This window comes from Meles meles, chromosome 6 (assembly GCF_922984935.1).
Source record: "Meles meles chromosome 6, mMelMel3.1 paternal haplotype, whole genome shotgun sequence".
Taxonomy (NCBI): domain Eukaryota; kingdom Metazoa; phylum Chordata; class Mammalia; order Carnivora; family Mustelidae; genus Meles; species Meles meles.
Window position 1 is genome coordinate 4,740,132 of NC_060071.1, and position 15,271 is coordinate 4,755,402.

The following is a 15,271-nucleotide window of genomic DNA, read 5'->3' on the forward strand; positions in this document are numbered from 1 at the left end:
CAAGTGGCACACCTGGGCTCTGACCCTCCGAAGCCCCTGCCCAAGGGGGCTAACCACTTCCTGAGTCCCATTCCAGTTCCCAGGGCACCTCTGGGCTCTCCCCACTGAGGCCAGGGCCAGAGTCGCCCTGCTTCTCCCTCCCTCGGGAGACTCAATCAGAAAGGCCCCATATTCTTTCATTCCCCAAAACGTGCCCAACCAAGCAGCCAGTCCTGCTGCAGGGTTGCCACGAACCAGCAGGGTGCGGCCAAAGCACGCCAGCTGCTCTTTTACCCCAGAACTCCAAGACGCAGGTTCCTTTTCGAAATCAAGAGATGCGGAGGTCAATATGATAATCTTTCATATTCTCTGCTCACAACAAACATGGATTTTAGAGAACAGGTCTCCTGCTGTTCAAGCTTGAGGCCCTTTGTACTGGTGCCAGGAATATTACTTAGGAGGCGAGATGCTCTTCACACGGATCTGGCTGGATCCCACGGCCTCATGTGCCCCTAACCGCCCCCTCCCCTCTTCCCCTCGCTCTCCTCCATGATGGTGGGATGCCCCAGTGTTCTTGTGGTCAGATCAAGGCGCCGGAGGGCCGTCCTCTCTGGCTCGTGCCCAGCTGGCCCTCACAACAAAACCACCGGCTGACCCCCTCTCTAGCAGGACTGGGAAGGCCATGGGAAAGCCCCCCACGGCTGCCGGGCCAGCGAGACTGCTGTCTGGTCACTGCCTTCTGAGGACGCCCCTTCTCAGTGAGCGAGGGAACCCGGGGTCCCACTCAGGCAGTGCGCCTGAGCCCCTGATGGGCTCGTCATCCATCTCAGCCTTCAGTGCGCTTTCTAGAGGACCTGCCACTCTCTCTTGCAAGAAAATCATCATCCTTGACAGAAAGGTGGAGGCAGAATGGGACTCGGCTAGTACTCACTTCTGTTATTCTCCTGGGAATGTGCCACTGGGCCCTCACAGCCAGCCTGCCCTCTCCTTGTCTTCACTGCAAGGCAAACTGGTGTGCTCAGGGCCAGAGGAGAGCAAAGGGACACGAGCCCACGAACAGCACCTCAAGGGCCCAGGTACAGTGGGGGTACAGGCTCTGCAGAGCCCTTCTGCCCCCTCCATGGCAGACTGCTCTGCTGGGCTACGGGGAAGGTGCTGGCCGGATTCCACAGGACACCAGGCGAGACAGCAGGTCACCAGTGTTCAAGTATTTTGCATAATCAGATCAACAGTCTCTTTCCAACTTTCAAAAGTTAACAAGAGCCCAGCAGCAAAGACTCTGAAAAGCAGTAGCCTTTTCCTTGTCATCACACATGAAAACCAGTAACGGTGAGGGGCTGGCAGAAGCCAGTGCTCCGAGAAATACCCTTGCGGACCGAGCCTGCCTTCCTCCCGCCGGACCCTCCAGCACCACGATAACGTGACCTGTCGTGTTCACGGTCTGCAACAGGAGTTCTCTAAGGCAGCAGTTTATGTTCACTCTTCTTTCTAGACCAGAATCTAGCAGCGTGCCAGCCCGCAGGAGGCACTCCAGAAAAGGCTGAACGCATGCACGAGGCTCAGAGGACTGTTGGGCTCAGATGTGTTCTGAGACTCTGGGACCTCACTGGCAATCCTCTGCCCAAAGGCACGTGCCAACATCTACCACTTAGACCATCCATTATTAGCAAGATCAATTTACTTATTACAGAGATGAAGACACTGATTTCAAGTGTCAATCAAAGTTACTCTGCATAACAGCTGATCATACCCTACACTTCCTTGATCTTCTGTTCCTCATCTGCAAAATGGGACTAGCAGGGACACCACCACCAGCGCTTCCCCGGGCTCCTGAGAAGAGTGAGACTCACATTACCTGGCACATGCCGCACTCAGTGAATACGTCGCCTTCTTTTCCTCTTTGTTACATGAAAGTAAAAAAGGTACTGACCTCTTACTTACCTTGCCTATCCTGATGCACGAATTTATAGTATCGAGCAAATCAGCCTTTTTTTCATTTATAGGCACTTCTGCTAACTCCTTTCCTATTAATTCACCTGACTGATAGCCCATGGTTGTTTCAAATGCAGGATTTGCATACTGGGGGGAGACAAGAGAAACAACATCAAGCAAATTAAAAGAGAATTTGAAAAGAGGACTATTAAGGGCATTCACCCAAGCTCTCACATTTTCTGCCCAGAAAGCTCAGGGGCCTGGAGCTTACCATAACAGTTCTAAAGCCATAAAAGCAAAGCCCCAGGAGATCCCTGGAGTCCAGAGAAGCCTCTGGTCTGGGGACACCTGGCTTGTCTGCTGTGGTCCCTGGGGCCCCAGAAAGAGGAGCTGGCCCCATCCCCCTTGAACACCAACAGAGGAAAGAAGCCACGTGGGGACAGGCCCAAGGAGCTACAGAAGGATATTTTGGGTGACAATACAGTAGAACGAAGCACCAAGGCTCTCTTCCGGCAAGTCACCTAACCCTGTAAGTCTCAGTCTGTGCATCTGTTTAATGGGAAGGAAACCTCTAGGTGGCTGCTCTCATGTGATACACATGAGGAATGTGCTGGGAAAGCAGGCTGCGAACTGGGAAGTGTTCACAGAGGCCAGGCTGTGTGGCTGAATTTCAGGGAGGACCAGAAGACTAGAAGAAAATGTATAGGAAAGTTGTGCCTGATAAAGCGGAAACTGACAGCGCTTAAGGTCTATGTTCCTCGCTAGACACGGCAGGGAGCCCTCGGCACCCACGCACACACTGAGAACCTCCTGACAGAAGGCAGGCTGCTGGGAGCATGACTACAACTGCTGTCTGTACAGCTGGGACAACGCTCAGCTAGGACGGCCTGGCGGCTGCCAGCAAGCCCACCCAGCCTGTCCCCAGCCGGTGCCCCCAGCCCCGGCCCTGCCTCTCTCTCCTGAGCAAGTCGCAAGTTACAGTGAAGAGCGGGCCTGCTCCAGAGGGATGGGAAGGCGGAGCTGATTCTGGGACAGGAGGAGCGTTTCCTCCGCACAAGACTTCTTCGGCTCTCTAAAAGAACAAGCCATGTTATCTCAAGCCGCTTCTATGAAGCCGCTTTTGTTTAGCAACTACTAGGTTATTCTGGAAATTCTGAATAGTTTCTAGTAAATTTCTATAGGTATAAACTCTCTTCAAAAACAGTGAGAGAGGCCAGAGCTTGCAGACCACAGTGGTAATCCCTCTGGATACAAATCTCCTCTTGCTAAATAAGCAAATGGAAAGGTGAGCAGTAATAAATGCAAATGCATTTCCACAGAATGTTTTCTAGCACCTTAAGTAATTATTAGTATCTTTTCTTATCTGGAATTTTAAATTTTAAATTATGTATTTTGTAGATTTTGTTCTGATAATCCTCTAAGGAAAACTTGGGTTTCTTTAACTTCAAAAAGAAAAAAAAAAGATCATACTGGAGGTTCCTAAAAGAACAAACAATACCAGAAATTCAGAAAAATGAACTTCCCAAATAACAAACCTGTATAACGCGGTCTTCACTTGTAATTTCAATTGCTTCTTGACTTTTCTCTAATGCAGTGAATATTGAGTTACAAGCCCTTAATGGGTAGGAAAAAAAAAAGAGGGGGGGACTGATTAATGTAAATACTACAAAAAATATAATACAATCTTGGGTTATTGCATTATTGACGTATTTAAATGTTTTTCATTTGAGGATAAGAGTAATAAATACTAACTCAAGAAAAAGGAGGGAAATATTAAAAAAGAGAAAAGTTCCACAACCACACTACTTGTGGCCATGACCACGCACAACTGATGCCCCCCTCCCCCCGCGTGAGGTCAGGGTAGGACACACGCCAGGCCAAATTGCAGCCTTTCTCCTGCTCTGGGACCCTGTGCATGGGACTGAACCTCACGAATCTTCCTTCTCCCCATGTCCCCGGTCTCCTGAGGACTACAGGAGAAAAGAGAATCAAGAATCCTGCACAGAGCCCAACAGAAAGGAGCCTGTCAGTCACTTGTTATTATTTCTTTTTTCTTTTTTATGTAAAGAAGAATATGTATTTGGAAAGAGGAAAGAAATCATAACAAATTATAAACTTAAAACGATGATAATCACCACCAAATCCAGAAAAGTAACCATACAGTTAACCCTGAGTAAGGCAGGGGTAAGAGTACTGACCCGCTGTGCAGTCAAAAATCTGCATGTAACTTTTGACTCCCCAGAAACTTAAAATACTAGTAGACTACGCCTACTGTAGGTCAGAAGCTTTATCCATAATATAACCAGTCAATTAACACAGAATTTATATGATATATGCCATGTATATATCTCCTCACAATAAGGGAAACTTGAGAAAAGAAAATGCTAGTGAACAGATCATAAGGAAGAGAAAATATATTTATAGGTACTTAGTAAAAAGAATCCACATGTAAGTGAACTGAGCAGTTCAAACCCATGTTGTTCAAGGGTCAACCATAATTTTATTAATAAACTACCTGATACGTATCTATAGAACAGTTTCCATATATATCTGGCAGTATAATCTTTTTTTTTAAATTTATTTATTTGACAGGCAGAGATCACAAGCAGGCAGAGAGGCAGGCAGAGAGAGAGAAAGGGAAGCAGGCTCCCCGCTGAGCAGAGAGCCCGATGTGGGGCTCGATCCCAGGACCCTGGGATCATGACCTGAGCCAAAGACAGAGGCTTTAACCCACTGAGCCACCCAGGCGTCCTGGCAGTATGATCTTCGACTGCCTATTCATATCACAACATAATTTTTACAGTTACCAGAAAGATAATCCAGTCTTTTCTAATGAAATACAGTTGACATGTAAGATTCTACTAGCTTCAGGTGTAAAACAGAGTGACGTGACATTCGTCCACACTGCAAGTGATCACCACAGCAAGTCTAGGTATCATCTGTCACCATACAAAATTAATACGATACAGCTCACGCTCGAGCACGCGGGTTTAAACTGCAGGGTTCACTTACACGTGCATTTTCTCCAATATGTACAGTACTGTAAGTGTATTTTCTCTTCCTTATGATCTTTGTAGTAGCATTTTCTTTTCCCTGGCTTACTTTGTTGTGAGGACATAGTATGTAATACACATATCATACAAAATCTCTGTTAATTGACTGGTTATGTTATGGGTAAGGCTTCTGGTCTACAGTAGGCTGTTAGTACAGAAGCTTCTGGGGAGTCGGAAGTTATACACGGATTTTCAACTGCAAGGAGGGTCAGTACTCCCAGCCCTGCATGGTTCCGGGGCTGACTGTATTACTCGACTCCGTTCCCCATGATGTGCACTGCACCCGCATGAGGTACTTCTACCTGCAGGTCTGTGCCTCAGCATCCCCTGGGCATCCGGCCCAAACCCCTTCCCTCTGGTACCCACCACGCTGCTCTCTGTATTTACGAGTCTAGGTTTGGTTCGGTTTTGTTGTTCGGATTTCACTTCATTATCTTTCTCTGAGGGCAAGACTTCATTCTTTTTATGGCTGCATAATACTCCATTATATAAGTGTGTGTGTCTGTGCATGTGTGCGTGTGTGTGTATACACGCACACACTACGGAATGACTATATACATATGTAAAACGTCTTTTTTTAGCCACTTACCTACTGATGGATACTCGGGTTACTTCTATAACTGGCTATTGTAAATAATGCTGCAGTAAACCCGGAAGTGCTGACTATCTTTTGGAGTTAGTGTTTTTGTATTCTTTGGTAAGTACCACTAGTGGAATTACTGGCTCATATGGTGATCTATTTTTAACCTTTTGGAGGAAACTTCTGTCTTCCACAGTGCCGCACCTGTTTGTATTCCTGCTGACAGTGCACGAAGGTTCCTTTCCCTCCACATCCTCGTCAACACTGTATCTTGGGTTGTTTTTTTTTTTTTAAGATTTTATTTATTCATCTGACAGAGATCACAAGCAGGCAGAGAGGCAGGCAGAGAGAGAGAGAGGAGGAAGCAGGCTCCCCGCTGAGCAGAGAGCCCAATGTGGAGCTCGATCCTAGGACCGTAGGATCATGACCTGAGCCGAAGGCAGAGGCTTTAACCCACTGAGCCACCCAGGTGCCCCTGGATCTTGTGGTTTTGGCTTTAGCTATTCTGGCAGGTACAAAGTGATCTCTCACTGGGATTTTGACTTGAATTTCCTTGAGGATTAGTGATCTTGAGCATCTTCTCATGTGCCTGTTGGCCACCCGTCTTCTTTCAACAAAATATCTATTCAGATTCTCCACCCGTTTCTTTATCATTTTTTTTTGTTATTTAGTTGTGTGAATTCTTTACATACCTTGGATATTAACTCTTAGAGGCTAGATGATTAGCAAATATCTTCTCCCGTTCAGTAGGTTGACTTTTCACTTTGTTGGCGGCTTCCTTCACTGTGCAGAAGCTTTTTAGTTTGATGTAGTCTCATTTATTTTTGTTTTTGTGCCCTTGTCTTTGGAGTTTGATCAAAAAAAAAAATCATTAAAACCAATGTCAAGGAGCTTGCTACCTATTTTTCTTCTAAGAGTTTTATGGTTTCAGGTCTTACATATAAGTGTTTAATGCATTTTGAGTTAATGTTTGTATAAGGTTAACATAGTGGTCCAGTTTCATTCTTTTGCATTTAACTGTCCAGTTTTCCTTACAGCAATTTAAAAAACTATCCCTTCCCCGTTGTATATTCTAGCCTCTTTTGTTGTAGGTTAACTGACCACATAAACATGGGTTTGTTTCTGAGCTCTCTGCTCTGTGCCATTGATGCACGTGTCCGTTTTCGTGCAGGACGTACTGTTGTGGCTACTACAGGCTGGTAGTGTCGTCCGAGGTCCAGGAGCCTGCTGCCTCCGGCTCTGCTCTTCTTTCTCAAGATTCCGTTGGCTTTTCAGGGTCTTCTGTGGTTTCCTACAGATTTGGGGGATTATTTGTTCTACTTCTGTGAAAAATGTCAATGGAATTTTGATAGGGATTACATTAACTGTGCAGATTGCTTTGCACAGTGTGGACATTTTTAACAATATTAATTATTCCAATCCATGAGCATGGTGTATCTTCCTGTTTATTTGTGTAGTCTCCAATTCCTTTTATCAATGTCTTATAGTTTTCAGTATACAGGTTTCTTACTTCCTTGATCATTTATTCCTAGGTATTTTATTCTTTTTGAAGCAATTTTAATTGGGATTTTTCTTTTGGATAGGTCATTATTAGTGTATAGAAATGCAATGGAATTTTGTATATTGATTTTGCATCCTAGAACCTTACTGAATCATTCATTAGTTCTAGCTTTTTGGTGGCGTCTTTAGGGTTTTCTCCATAGAGTATCATTTTATCTGCAAATAGTGACAGTTTCACCTTTTCATTTCCAATTTGGATGCCCTTTATTTCTTTTTCTTGCTAACTGGTCTGGCTAAGACTTCCAGTACTATGTTAAATAAAAGCGTGTGTGGTGGGGGGAAGGGAGATTCTTGTCTTGCTTCTGATCTTAGAAGAAAAGCTTTTAGCTTTTCACTACGGAGTATGGTGTTATCTGTGAGTTTATCATACGTGGCCTTTCTTACATTGAGCTACGTTCTCCTATACCCACTTCGTGGAGTGTTTTTATTATGGATGGATGTTACACTCTGTCAAATGTTTTTTTCTACATCTATTGAGATGATCATAGGCTTTTTTAGCTTTTGTTTTGTTAATGTGATATATCATGTCGATTTGATGTGTAGATTGAACCACCCTTGTACACTCCCCCCACCCAGTAAATGATCCTATATGATCCTTTTAATGTATTGCTGAATTTAGTTTGCTAATCGTTCGTTGAGGATTTTGCATCTATGTTCATCGGGGACAGTGGCCTGTCATTTTACTATTTTGTGGCATCCTTGTCTGGTTTTGGCATCAGGGTAAACCTGGCCTCATAAATTGAGTTTGGAAGAATTCCCTCCTCTTTCGTTGTTGTTGTTTGTTTGTTTTTGGAAGAGTTTGAGAAGAACTGGTATTAATTCTTCTTTGAATGTTTGGTAGATTTCACTAGTAGATTTCACATTCACTAGAATGTTTATAGATTTCATCTGGTCCTGGGCTCTGTTGTTGGGAGATTTTTGATTACTGATTCAATCTCCTTACCAGTAATTTGTCTATTCATATTTTCTGTCTCTTCACAATTCAGTCTTAGAAGATTTTATGTGTCTAGGAATTTATCCATTTCTTCTAATTGTTGGCATACAATTGTACAAAGTTGTCTCTTGCGATTCTTTATATTTCTGTGGTATCCTAAGTTCCCGTTCATTCCTGATTTTATTTATCTGAGCCCTCTTTTGTTCTCCTTGGTGAGTGCAGCTAAAGGTCTGTCAGTTTTATCTTTCAGTCTTTTTCGTCTCTATTTTATTTCTACCCTGATCGTATTTCCTTCCTTCTACTAACTTTGAAGCTTTGTTTGTTCTTCTTTTTCTAGTTGCTTTCGGTGTAATGTTATTGTGAAAGATTTTTCTTTTCCTTCGGGTAGGCTTGTATTGCTACGAACTTCCCTTTTAGAGCCACTTTTGCGGCAATCTCACAGATTTTGGTGTGTTATATTCCTTTTTTCATTTGTTTCTAAGCATTTAAAAAAATTCCTCCTTTGATTTCTTTGATAGCCCTTTGGTTGTACAGTAGCATGTTGTCTTATTCTCCACGTTTTTCTGGTTTTTCCAGTATTCTTCTTGTAATTCACTTCTAGTTTCATACCATTGTGGTCAGAAAAGATGCTTGCTATGATTTCAATCTTCTTGAAAGTACTGAGGCTTTTGTTGTGGCCTAACATGATCTATCCTGGAGAAGGCTGCATGTGCACTTAAGAAGATGATGCATCCTGCTGCTTTTGCATGAAATGTTTTGTATGTCTCTATTAAGTTCATCTGGTCTACTGTGCTGTTTAAGGCCAATGTTCCATTATTGATTTTCTATCTGGATGATCTATCCAGATCTATCTAAGTGGGCGAAGTCGGGGCGCCTGGGTGGCTCAGTGGGTTAAAGCCTCTGCCTTCGGCTCAGGTGGTGATCCCAGCGTCCTGGGATGGAGCCCCTCATCGGGCTCTCTGCTCAGCAGGGAGCCTGCTTCCTCCTCTCTCTCTGCCTGCCTCTCTGCCTACTTGTAATCTCTGTCTGTCAAATAAATAAATAAAATCTTTAAAAAAAAATAAGTGGGCTAAGTTCCCTACTTATATTGTCAATTTCTCCCTTTATGCTTCTTAATATTCGCTTTATATATTTTCTGGTGCTCCCATGATGAATGGATATATATTTTAAAATGTTGTATTTTCTTTGGGGGTTGACCTCTTTATCATTATGTAATGCCCTTCTTTTCTTTTACTACAGCCTTTGTTTTAAAGTCTATTTTGTCTCATATGAATATAGTTACACCAGCTTTCTTTTTGTTTCCAGTATGGAATATCATTTTCCATCCCCTCCCTTTCATTCTGTGTGTATCCTTACTTCTGAAGTGAGTCTCTTGTAGGTGGGCACACAGACGAGTCTTTTTGAAAATTATTAATTTTTGATTCAAGTATCAGGCTTTTTGATTAGATAATTTAATCTATTTACACTTAACGTAATTATTCGGTATTACTGCCATTTTTGTTCACTGTTTTGTGGATATTTCTGTAGTTCCTCTCTGTTCCTTTCTTCTCTTTCTCTCTTTCTTTCTGGTTTGATAACTTTCTTTAGTGTTATGTTTAGATTTCTTTCTCATTCTCTTTTGTGTATTTGCTGTAAGTTTTGCTTCGTGGTTACCATGAAGTTCACATATATTGTCCTATATATTTAACAGTCTATTTTAAGCTGGTAACAACTTAAATTTGAACATAGTTCAAAAACATATTTTTACTAACCCCTCGTTTTGTTTTTGATGTCACATTTTACACTATTTTATGTATTCTTTATGTATTCATTTATGTATTCTTTCATGTATGTATTATTATGTATGTATTAATATGTATGTATGTATGTATGTATGAATAACTTAACTAGTTATTGTAGCTTTCCTTAATTTTACTACTTCTGTCTTTTGACCTTCATACTGGCTTTATAAGTGACGAATCTGCTACCTTTACTATAGATTTACCTTTTCCAGGGACATTTTTTACTTTCACATATTTTCTTGTTATTAATTAGTGCCATTTCTTTTCAGCTGGAAGAAATCAGTAATTTTTTTAGCAGAAACTTTGCAGGTCAGAAGGAAGTGCCATGACTTACTCAAGCTGCTGATGGTAAAAACCCTGCAACCAAGAATACTCTACCTGACAAGAGTGCCATCCAGAGAGACCAAGAGTTTTCCAGATAAGCAAAAGCTAAAGTTCATCACCACTAATCAGCTTTACAAGAAACGTTAAAGGGAGTTCTTTAAGCTGAAAGAAATGGCACTGTTCTATTTAAAGTTATACCATAATCTATTCAACAAATCCCCCATGATTGGACATTTAGGTTGCTTCCAATTTAGTTCTCTTCTATGCCTCAGAAGATGGAAAAAAAGAAAGCAACTGCCTGCTTGTTCATAAAATGCAAAGACAGTATTAAGGAAACTAACAATAGCAAAGCTTTTACATTATTCCTGGTATTAACAAACTATCTCACTAAACAAAACCAAGCAGCCTAGACAATAGAAATTAGCTTTTCTTGGGTATATAAAAATCAAGTGATGAAATGTGAATTATAAATCAATGAAACTATTATTTAAAAAATAAACAAATAAACAATGAGCAAGAAGTTCCCAACTCTGATATATCAAGCTTAGAGTAGATGGATCTGCGAGAAGCTCTACTGGGTTTTATCATTCTTTTTAAAATTGTTGCAGATTTGATAAATAAAAGATAGTATATCATTCTCATTTTCATTTCTTTGATTACTAGTGAAGCAGATATATGTCTTTTCACATCTACTGGTCACTAATATCTCCTGTGAACTGCCTGATCATGGCCTTTTTAATTTTTTCTACTGGATGTTTTCATTTTTCAATGATCCATCAAAGCTCTTTACACTATTGGGTTTTAACCTGTCTGTCCTATTTGCTACAGATATATTCTCCCCCATATGTTATTTATCTAAAAATGTAACAATATTGGGGTGCTTAGGTGAGAGAGTCAGCTAAGAGTCTCTCAGTTTTGGCTCAGGTTGTGATCTCAGGATCGTGAGATCAATCCCCCCATCAGGCTCCATGCTCAGCAGGGAGTTCTGCTTAAGATTCTCTCTCCCCCTCTCTGCCCCTCCCGTTCATGTGCGCAAGCTCTCTCTCAAATAAATAAATACATCTTTAAAATAAAATAAAAATTTAAATGTAACATTATTTAAGGTTTAAAAAAAAAAAACTGTAGACAAGCTTAACATCTTTATAGTGTTTAATCTGACTCTCTTTCTTTACCCAATCTGGCTTTTATGCCATGCCGAATTTAAAAAGACTTCATCATCCAATTACATATGTTCACTTATATTTTTAGTAGTCATGTAGCCACACTTTTAACATCAAGTCTCTGGAATTTATTTTGGGATTGGGTGTGAGATCAAGATGTAACTTAATTTTCCTTCCAAACAGTTAACAAGTTGTCACAATTCTATTCACTGAAAAGTCTGCCCTTTTCCATGCTGATTTAAGTTGCCATGTTGATCATATGTTAAATTCGTAAATATACTCAAGTCTATTTCTACACTTTACATTCCAGTTTACTGATCTAGCGGCAACACAAAGGTGCTTATTATATAGCTTGTTAGCGCATTTGAACATCCAGCAAAACAAGTCTGGATTTCTCCCAGGTCTCTAGCCCACATCACCCCCTTCCCTTCATATCTTCCCTTCCCTTCACTATGGACTTCTCCCTTGGTTGCCAGCTGGGGCAGAGAACAAAGCAGGGCACGATAGCAGATGGGGGCAGAGAGGTAAGCAGAAGACGCACCACAGAGAGCTGTGCAGGCCGTATCTGAGAGCTTGGACTTCATCCTAAAGGCAATGGGGAGGTGGAAAGCCCACTCACAAGCGAAACTGCATGTCACTGTGGTGTGGAGAATGACAAAGAGGAGTCAAGAAGGATGCAGGGAGACTGACTGATAGCTCAATAGTCTGGTAAGAGGAAAGAGAGGCCTAAAGGGGAAGGTAAGTGGGCACATTCCACGGATCTCAGGAAGCAAAACCAACAGGACTGGGTCAGTGACTGGCATTGGGGATGCGTGAAGGAGACATGGTGGTTTCAGTCTAGGACCACAAGGGAGGTGATGCTGTGTTCACTGAGCTAAGGGATGCAGGAAGGAAGGTCAGAGGTTACAGTTAGATTTAGGGGTGGAGGAGAGACAATGACTGCAGGTTGGGAAAGGGTGATCACACCCGGAAGGATTCCCTGTGCTGCGTGCCGCTTCTGAGGTCTCAGATCTAACTCACGTCATCCCCCTGGGGGTCACTGCTGCACCCTGACCCGACCAGATAAGCTCTAGCATCAGCGACTGATGAGGACGCGTTCCTCTCAGGCCGTTAGCCTCACTTGCTGTGGGGACGCTGCAGCTGGCCCGCATCCCGAGGGAGGGAGGAACAGGCTTCAGGGCAGCCAACCACCTCAGCTTCCTGACAAAACCCGGCAACAAAGCTCTTCTGGACACTTTACTAGCCTTGAAACACGTCTGCTCGTCAGAACTTCTCTGCTACCTCAAGCTTCATTTCCTTTGGACTGTGAAGTACGTCTGCTTCCTGCACATGGAACCTGGTGCTGGTCCCCACTCATCTCCCTCCCTCAAGGCCCGACCCCCTTACCTCTGCCCTGGGCACTTACACAGTCACCTCACTCTCTCCTTGGTCCCTGGAAATGTGCAAGAACAGCCCACCCAGGGAAAAAACCCAGGATGACAAAGAGCTGCTGACTTTTCCCTCCTTCTATCAAACTCATATAATTTTACTAATTTTTTGCTTTTCCAATTGTACAAGGAACTAGGTTTCTACTCAATTAACTTAAAAAAACAAAAACAAAAAAAACCTGTTGCTCAGGAGCAAATTACAAAATGCTTATCTGCGGAGAAGAAAACATGTCACCTAGCAAAGATAACTAGTATTGGTAGGTTGGGGTGTACACAAGTTATTTTTTATTTTTGTACAAAACTAATCAGATAATTCAGTATTTATATTTCCGGCCTGCTTTTTCCGTCTACATTCTTTTGGAGCCCCTCCGTTAAGTGCGAGTCTCCCATCACTAACAGGACCACTCGAGGGTCGCCCAGGTGGACGCCAAGAGTCTGTGTGAGAAGAGTCCCCGGTTGCCGCCCGCTCCCACCTCAGCAGGAGGTCAGTTAGAGCCCAAAGAGCCATAGCCCAGACCTCTCTGGCGGCGCCCCCTGCGCGCCGTGGCGCGGGCATCCCAGCCGGGGCGGACCGATTACCTGAGTTTGAGCTGGGACCGCACCTCTCCGAACTCCAGCTGGAGCAGCTCGTTGTAACAGGCCATGAGGCTGGGGTTCTCCACATACCTCTGGGAAGAGAAAGGACACGTGGATAAAGCAGTGCGCCTCTGGAAGTCAGTACGTCCATCAACAAAAACACCTCTTCAGCAGACTTCTCCAGCGGGTAACGGGAATCTAAAACCTGCATCTTTAGTGATGAACAGGAACTGAGAGAGGAAACCTGTGGTACCAAATGAGCTCCGACGAAGGCTTTGTTTGAGGTGAGAGGATTCATGTCACTATCAGAGCCTAGAATGTGTGGAAGGAAGGAATCTATTTAACTCAAGTCCTACTTCCATTAACTGCCCGAGCACACTCCCCTACCCGAGCACAGTCTGCGTCCTCATTACAACCGTGCACGCTCACAGGAAGCAAACACACGCTTGCGCTTCTCTTCGCCCCAGGATTTCACAAAGAGAACCCCCACTCGGGCGACACCTTCCTACACTCACCTCGAACCACAGCTCAACCAAGCCACCAAAGCCTGGCCCTCCACACCTTTGCCCCGTGGCCCTTACTGCCCTGGACAGTGACGACCTCGTGTAAGAACATTTATGTAACAGAAGCATCTCACCACACAGCAAATGACACATTTCGAGAAGCATGGACCCATTCCACCACCAAATTATGTATTCCAAGAAGACATCTTCAAAGTCACTGTGTTCTGTCACATAGTTCCATCAAGGTAGCAGAAATACTTGGGAACAGTTACTCACCCCTATTTCTATGACCAGCTCTTGCTATGACCCTGGCTCAAGGCATGGCTGATCCTCCACTAGTGAGGAGGAGCCTAAGGCCTAAGAGGCAGGCCAGGGCCTCTGCAGGCCACCACCTCCAAGCCAAAGCCAGACTGATCTGGAACACGGGCCCCTCTAAGAGCTCCTGTCTCTGCCACAGGCAAGGTGACCAGCCTCCCATTTAAACAGTGATCAGGATCTTGCCTGAGTGTCAAGCAAGCTAATGATCAGCCCCAGGTTCATGCCTTGTAAACTATATGACCCTAACTGAGGTCCCCACTCTCCTGGGCCGGCTTCCTCACTTGCAGAACAAGACCATCCTGCTCATAGCCACTGCGGATGACCACGAGCACCAAGTGAGGCCGGGGCGACAGCTCGAACTGCGCAGTGTTGCAGGACCAGAGAGTACGGTGACTGCTGCCTCTGGGAGGCAAGGGGAGGAGGCAAGACCGGCCATGGGCATGGTGGTCCCTAATCCACAGGCCAAAACCTAGCCCTTCTCACTCACAGAAGTCAGAGAGGTGCCGTGGCTCCCAGCACTCACAGCTGAGAGAGGAGGACAGCGCTGGACCCGCCGTCTGCTCCCAGTCAGCCCTGGCTCCACAGAACCTGGGAGAAGGCCGTCCACCCACACGGGCACCTCCTGCTGACTCGCCAGGAATAGGGAGGAGAGTCCTGGGCTTACGCTTGTGCCATTGCCAACAGACGGGGTGGGGACCGGAGCTGTCCAAGGGCCTGGCTGGCCTCACTTGCTCTGCTGGTGAGATCGCGGGACGGGGAGACATGTGAGTTTATAAATGGCCTCCCAGGCATGCAACCAGATGCTTCACTGGGTGTGAACGCACACATGCAGTCTTCCCAGCCCCTTCTCCAACTTTCACGTGTGTCCCAAAGGTTCCACGAGACATGGAGGGCAGAGAAGGGCACTGGGTCCAGGACGCCTGGGAAATAGGCTGCTGCTCCTGCACCTTCAACAGCAGCTGGCCTCCCCCCTCCCCCATACCACCAGAGGGGCCCGGCCCACCGATCCTAGGGATCTGAGCTGACTCACCCTTGCTTTTCCAGAGCCTTTTTCCACACCCACCTCGCTGGGCCTCACCCAGGGGCTCTCAGGCCCAGCGCTATTAGAATGACCTGCAATCTCACAGACTGACACCAGTGTGCA

General features: G+C 44.6%; 1 protein-coding gene across 2 annotated transcripts in view; it reads right to left on the bottom strand.

Moving 5' to 3' along the window:
- PDE8A (phosphodiesterase 8A) overlaps window positions 1-15,271 on the bottom strand; it is a 144,914-nt gene that overhangs the window by 44,522 nt on the left and 85,121 nt on the right. For both annotated transcript variants that reach the window (XM_046008121.1, XM_046008120.1), the window contains 3 exons: window positions 13,310-13,398; window positions 3,447-3,525; window positions 1,921-2,058 (listed from right to left, as the gene is read on the bottom strand). In XM_046008121.1, the coding sequence (XP_045864077.1) occupies window positions 1,921-2,058; window positions 3,447-3,525; window positions 13,310-13,398 (306 nt within the window). The remainder of the gene's footprint in view (window positions 1-1,920; window positions 2,059-3,446; window positions 3,526-13,309; window positions 13,399-15,271) is intronic.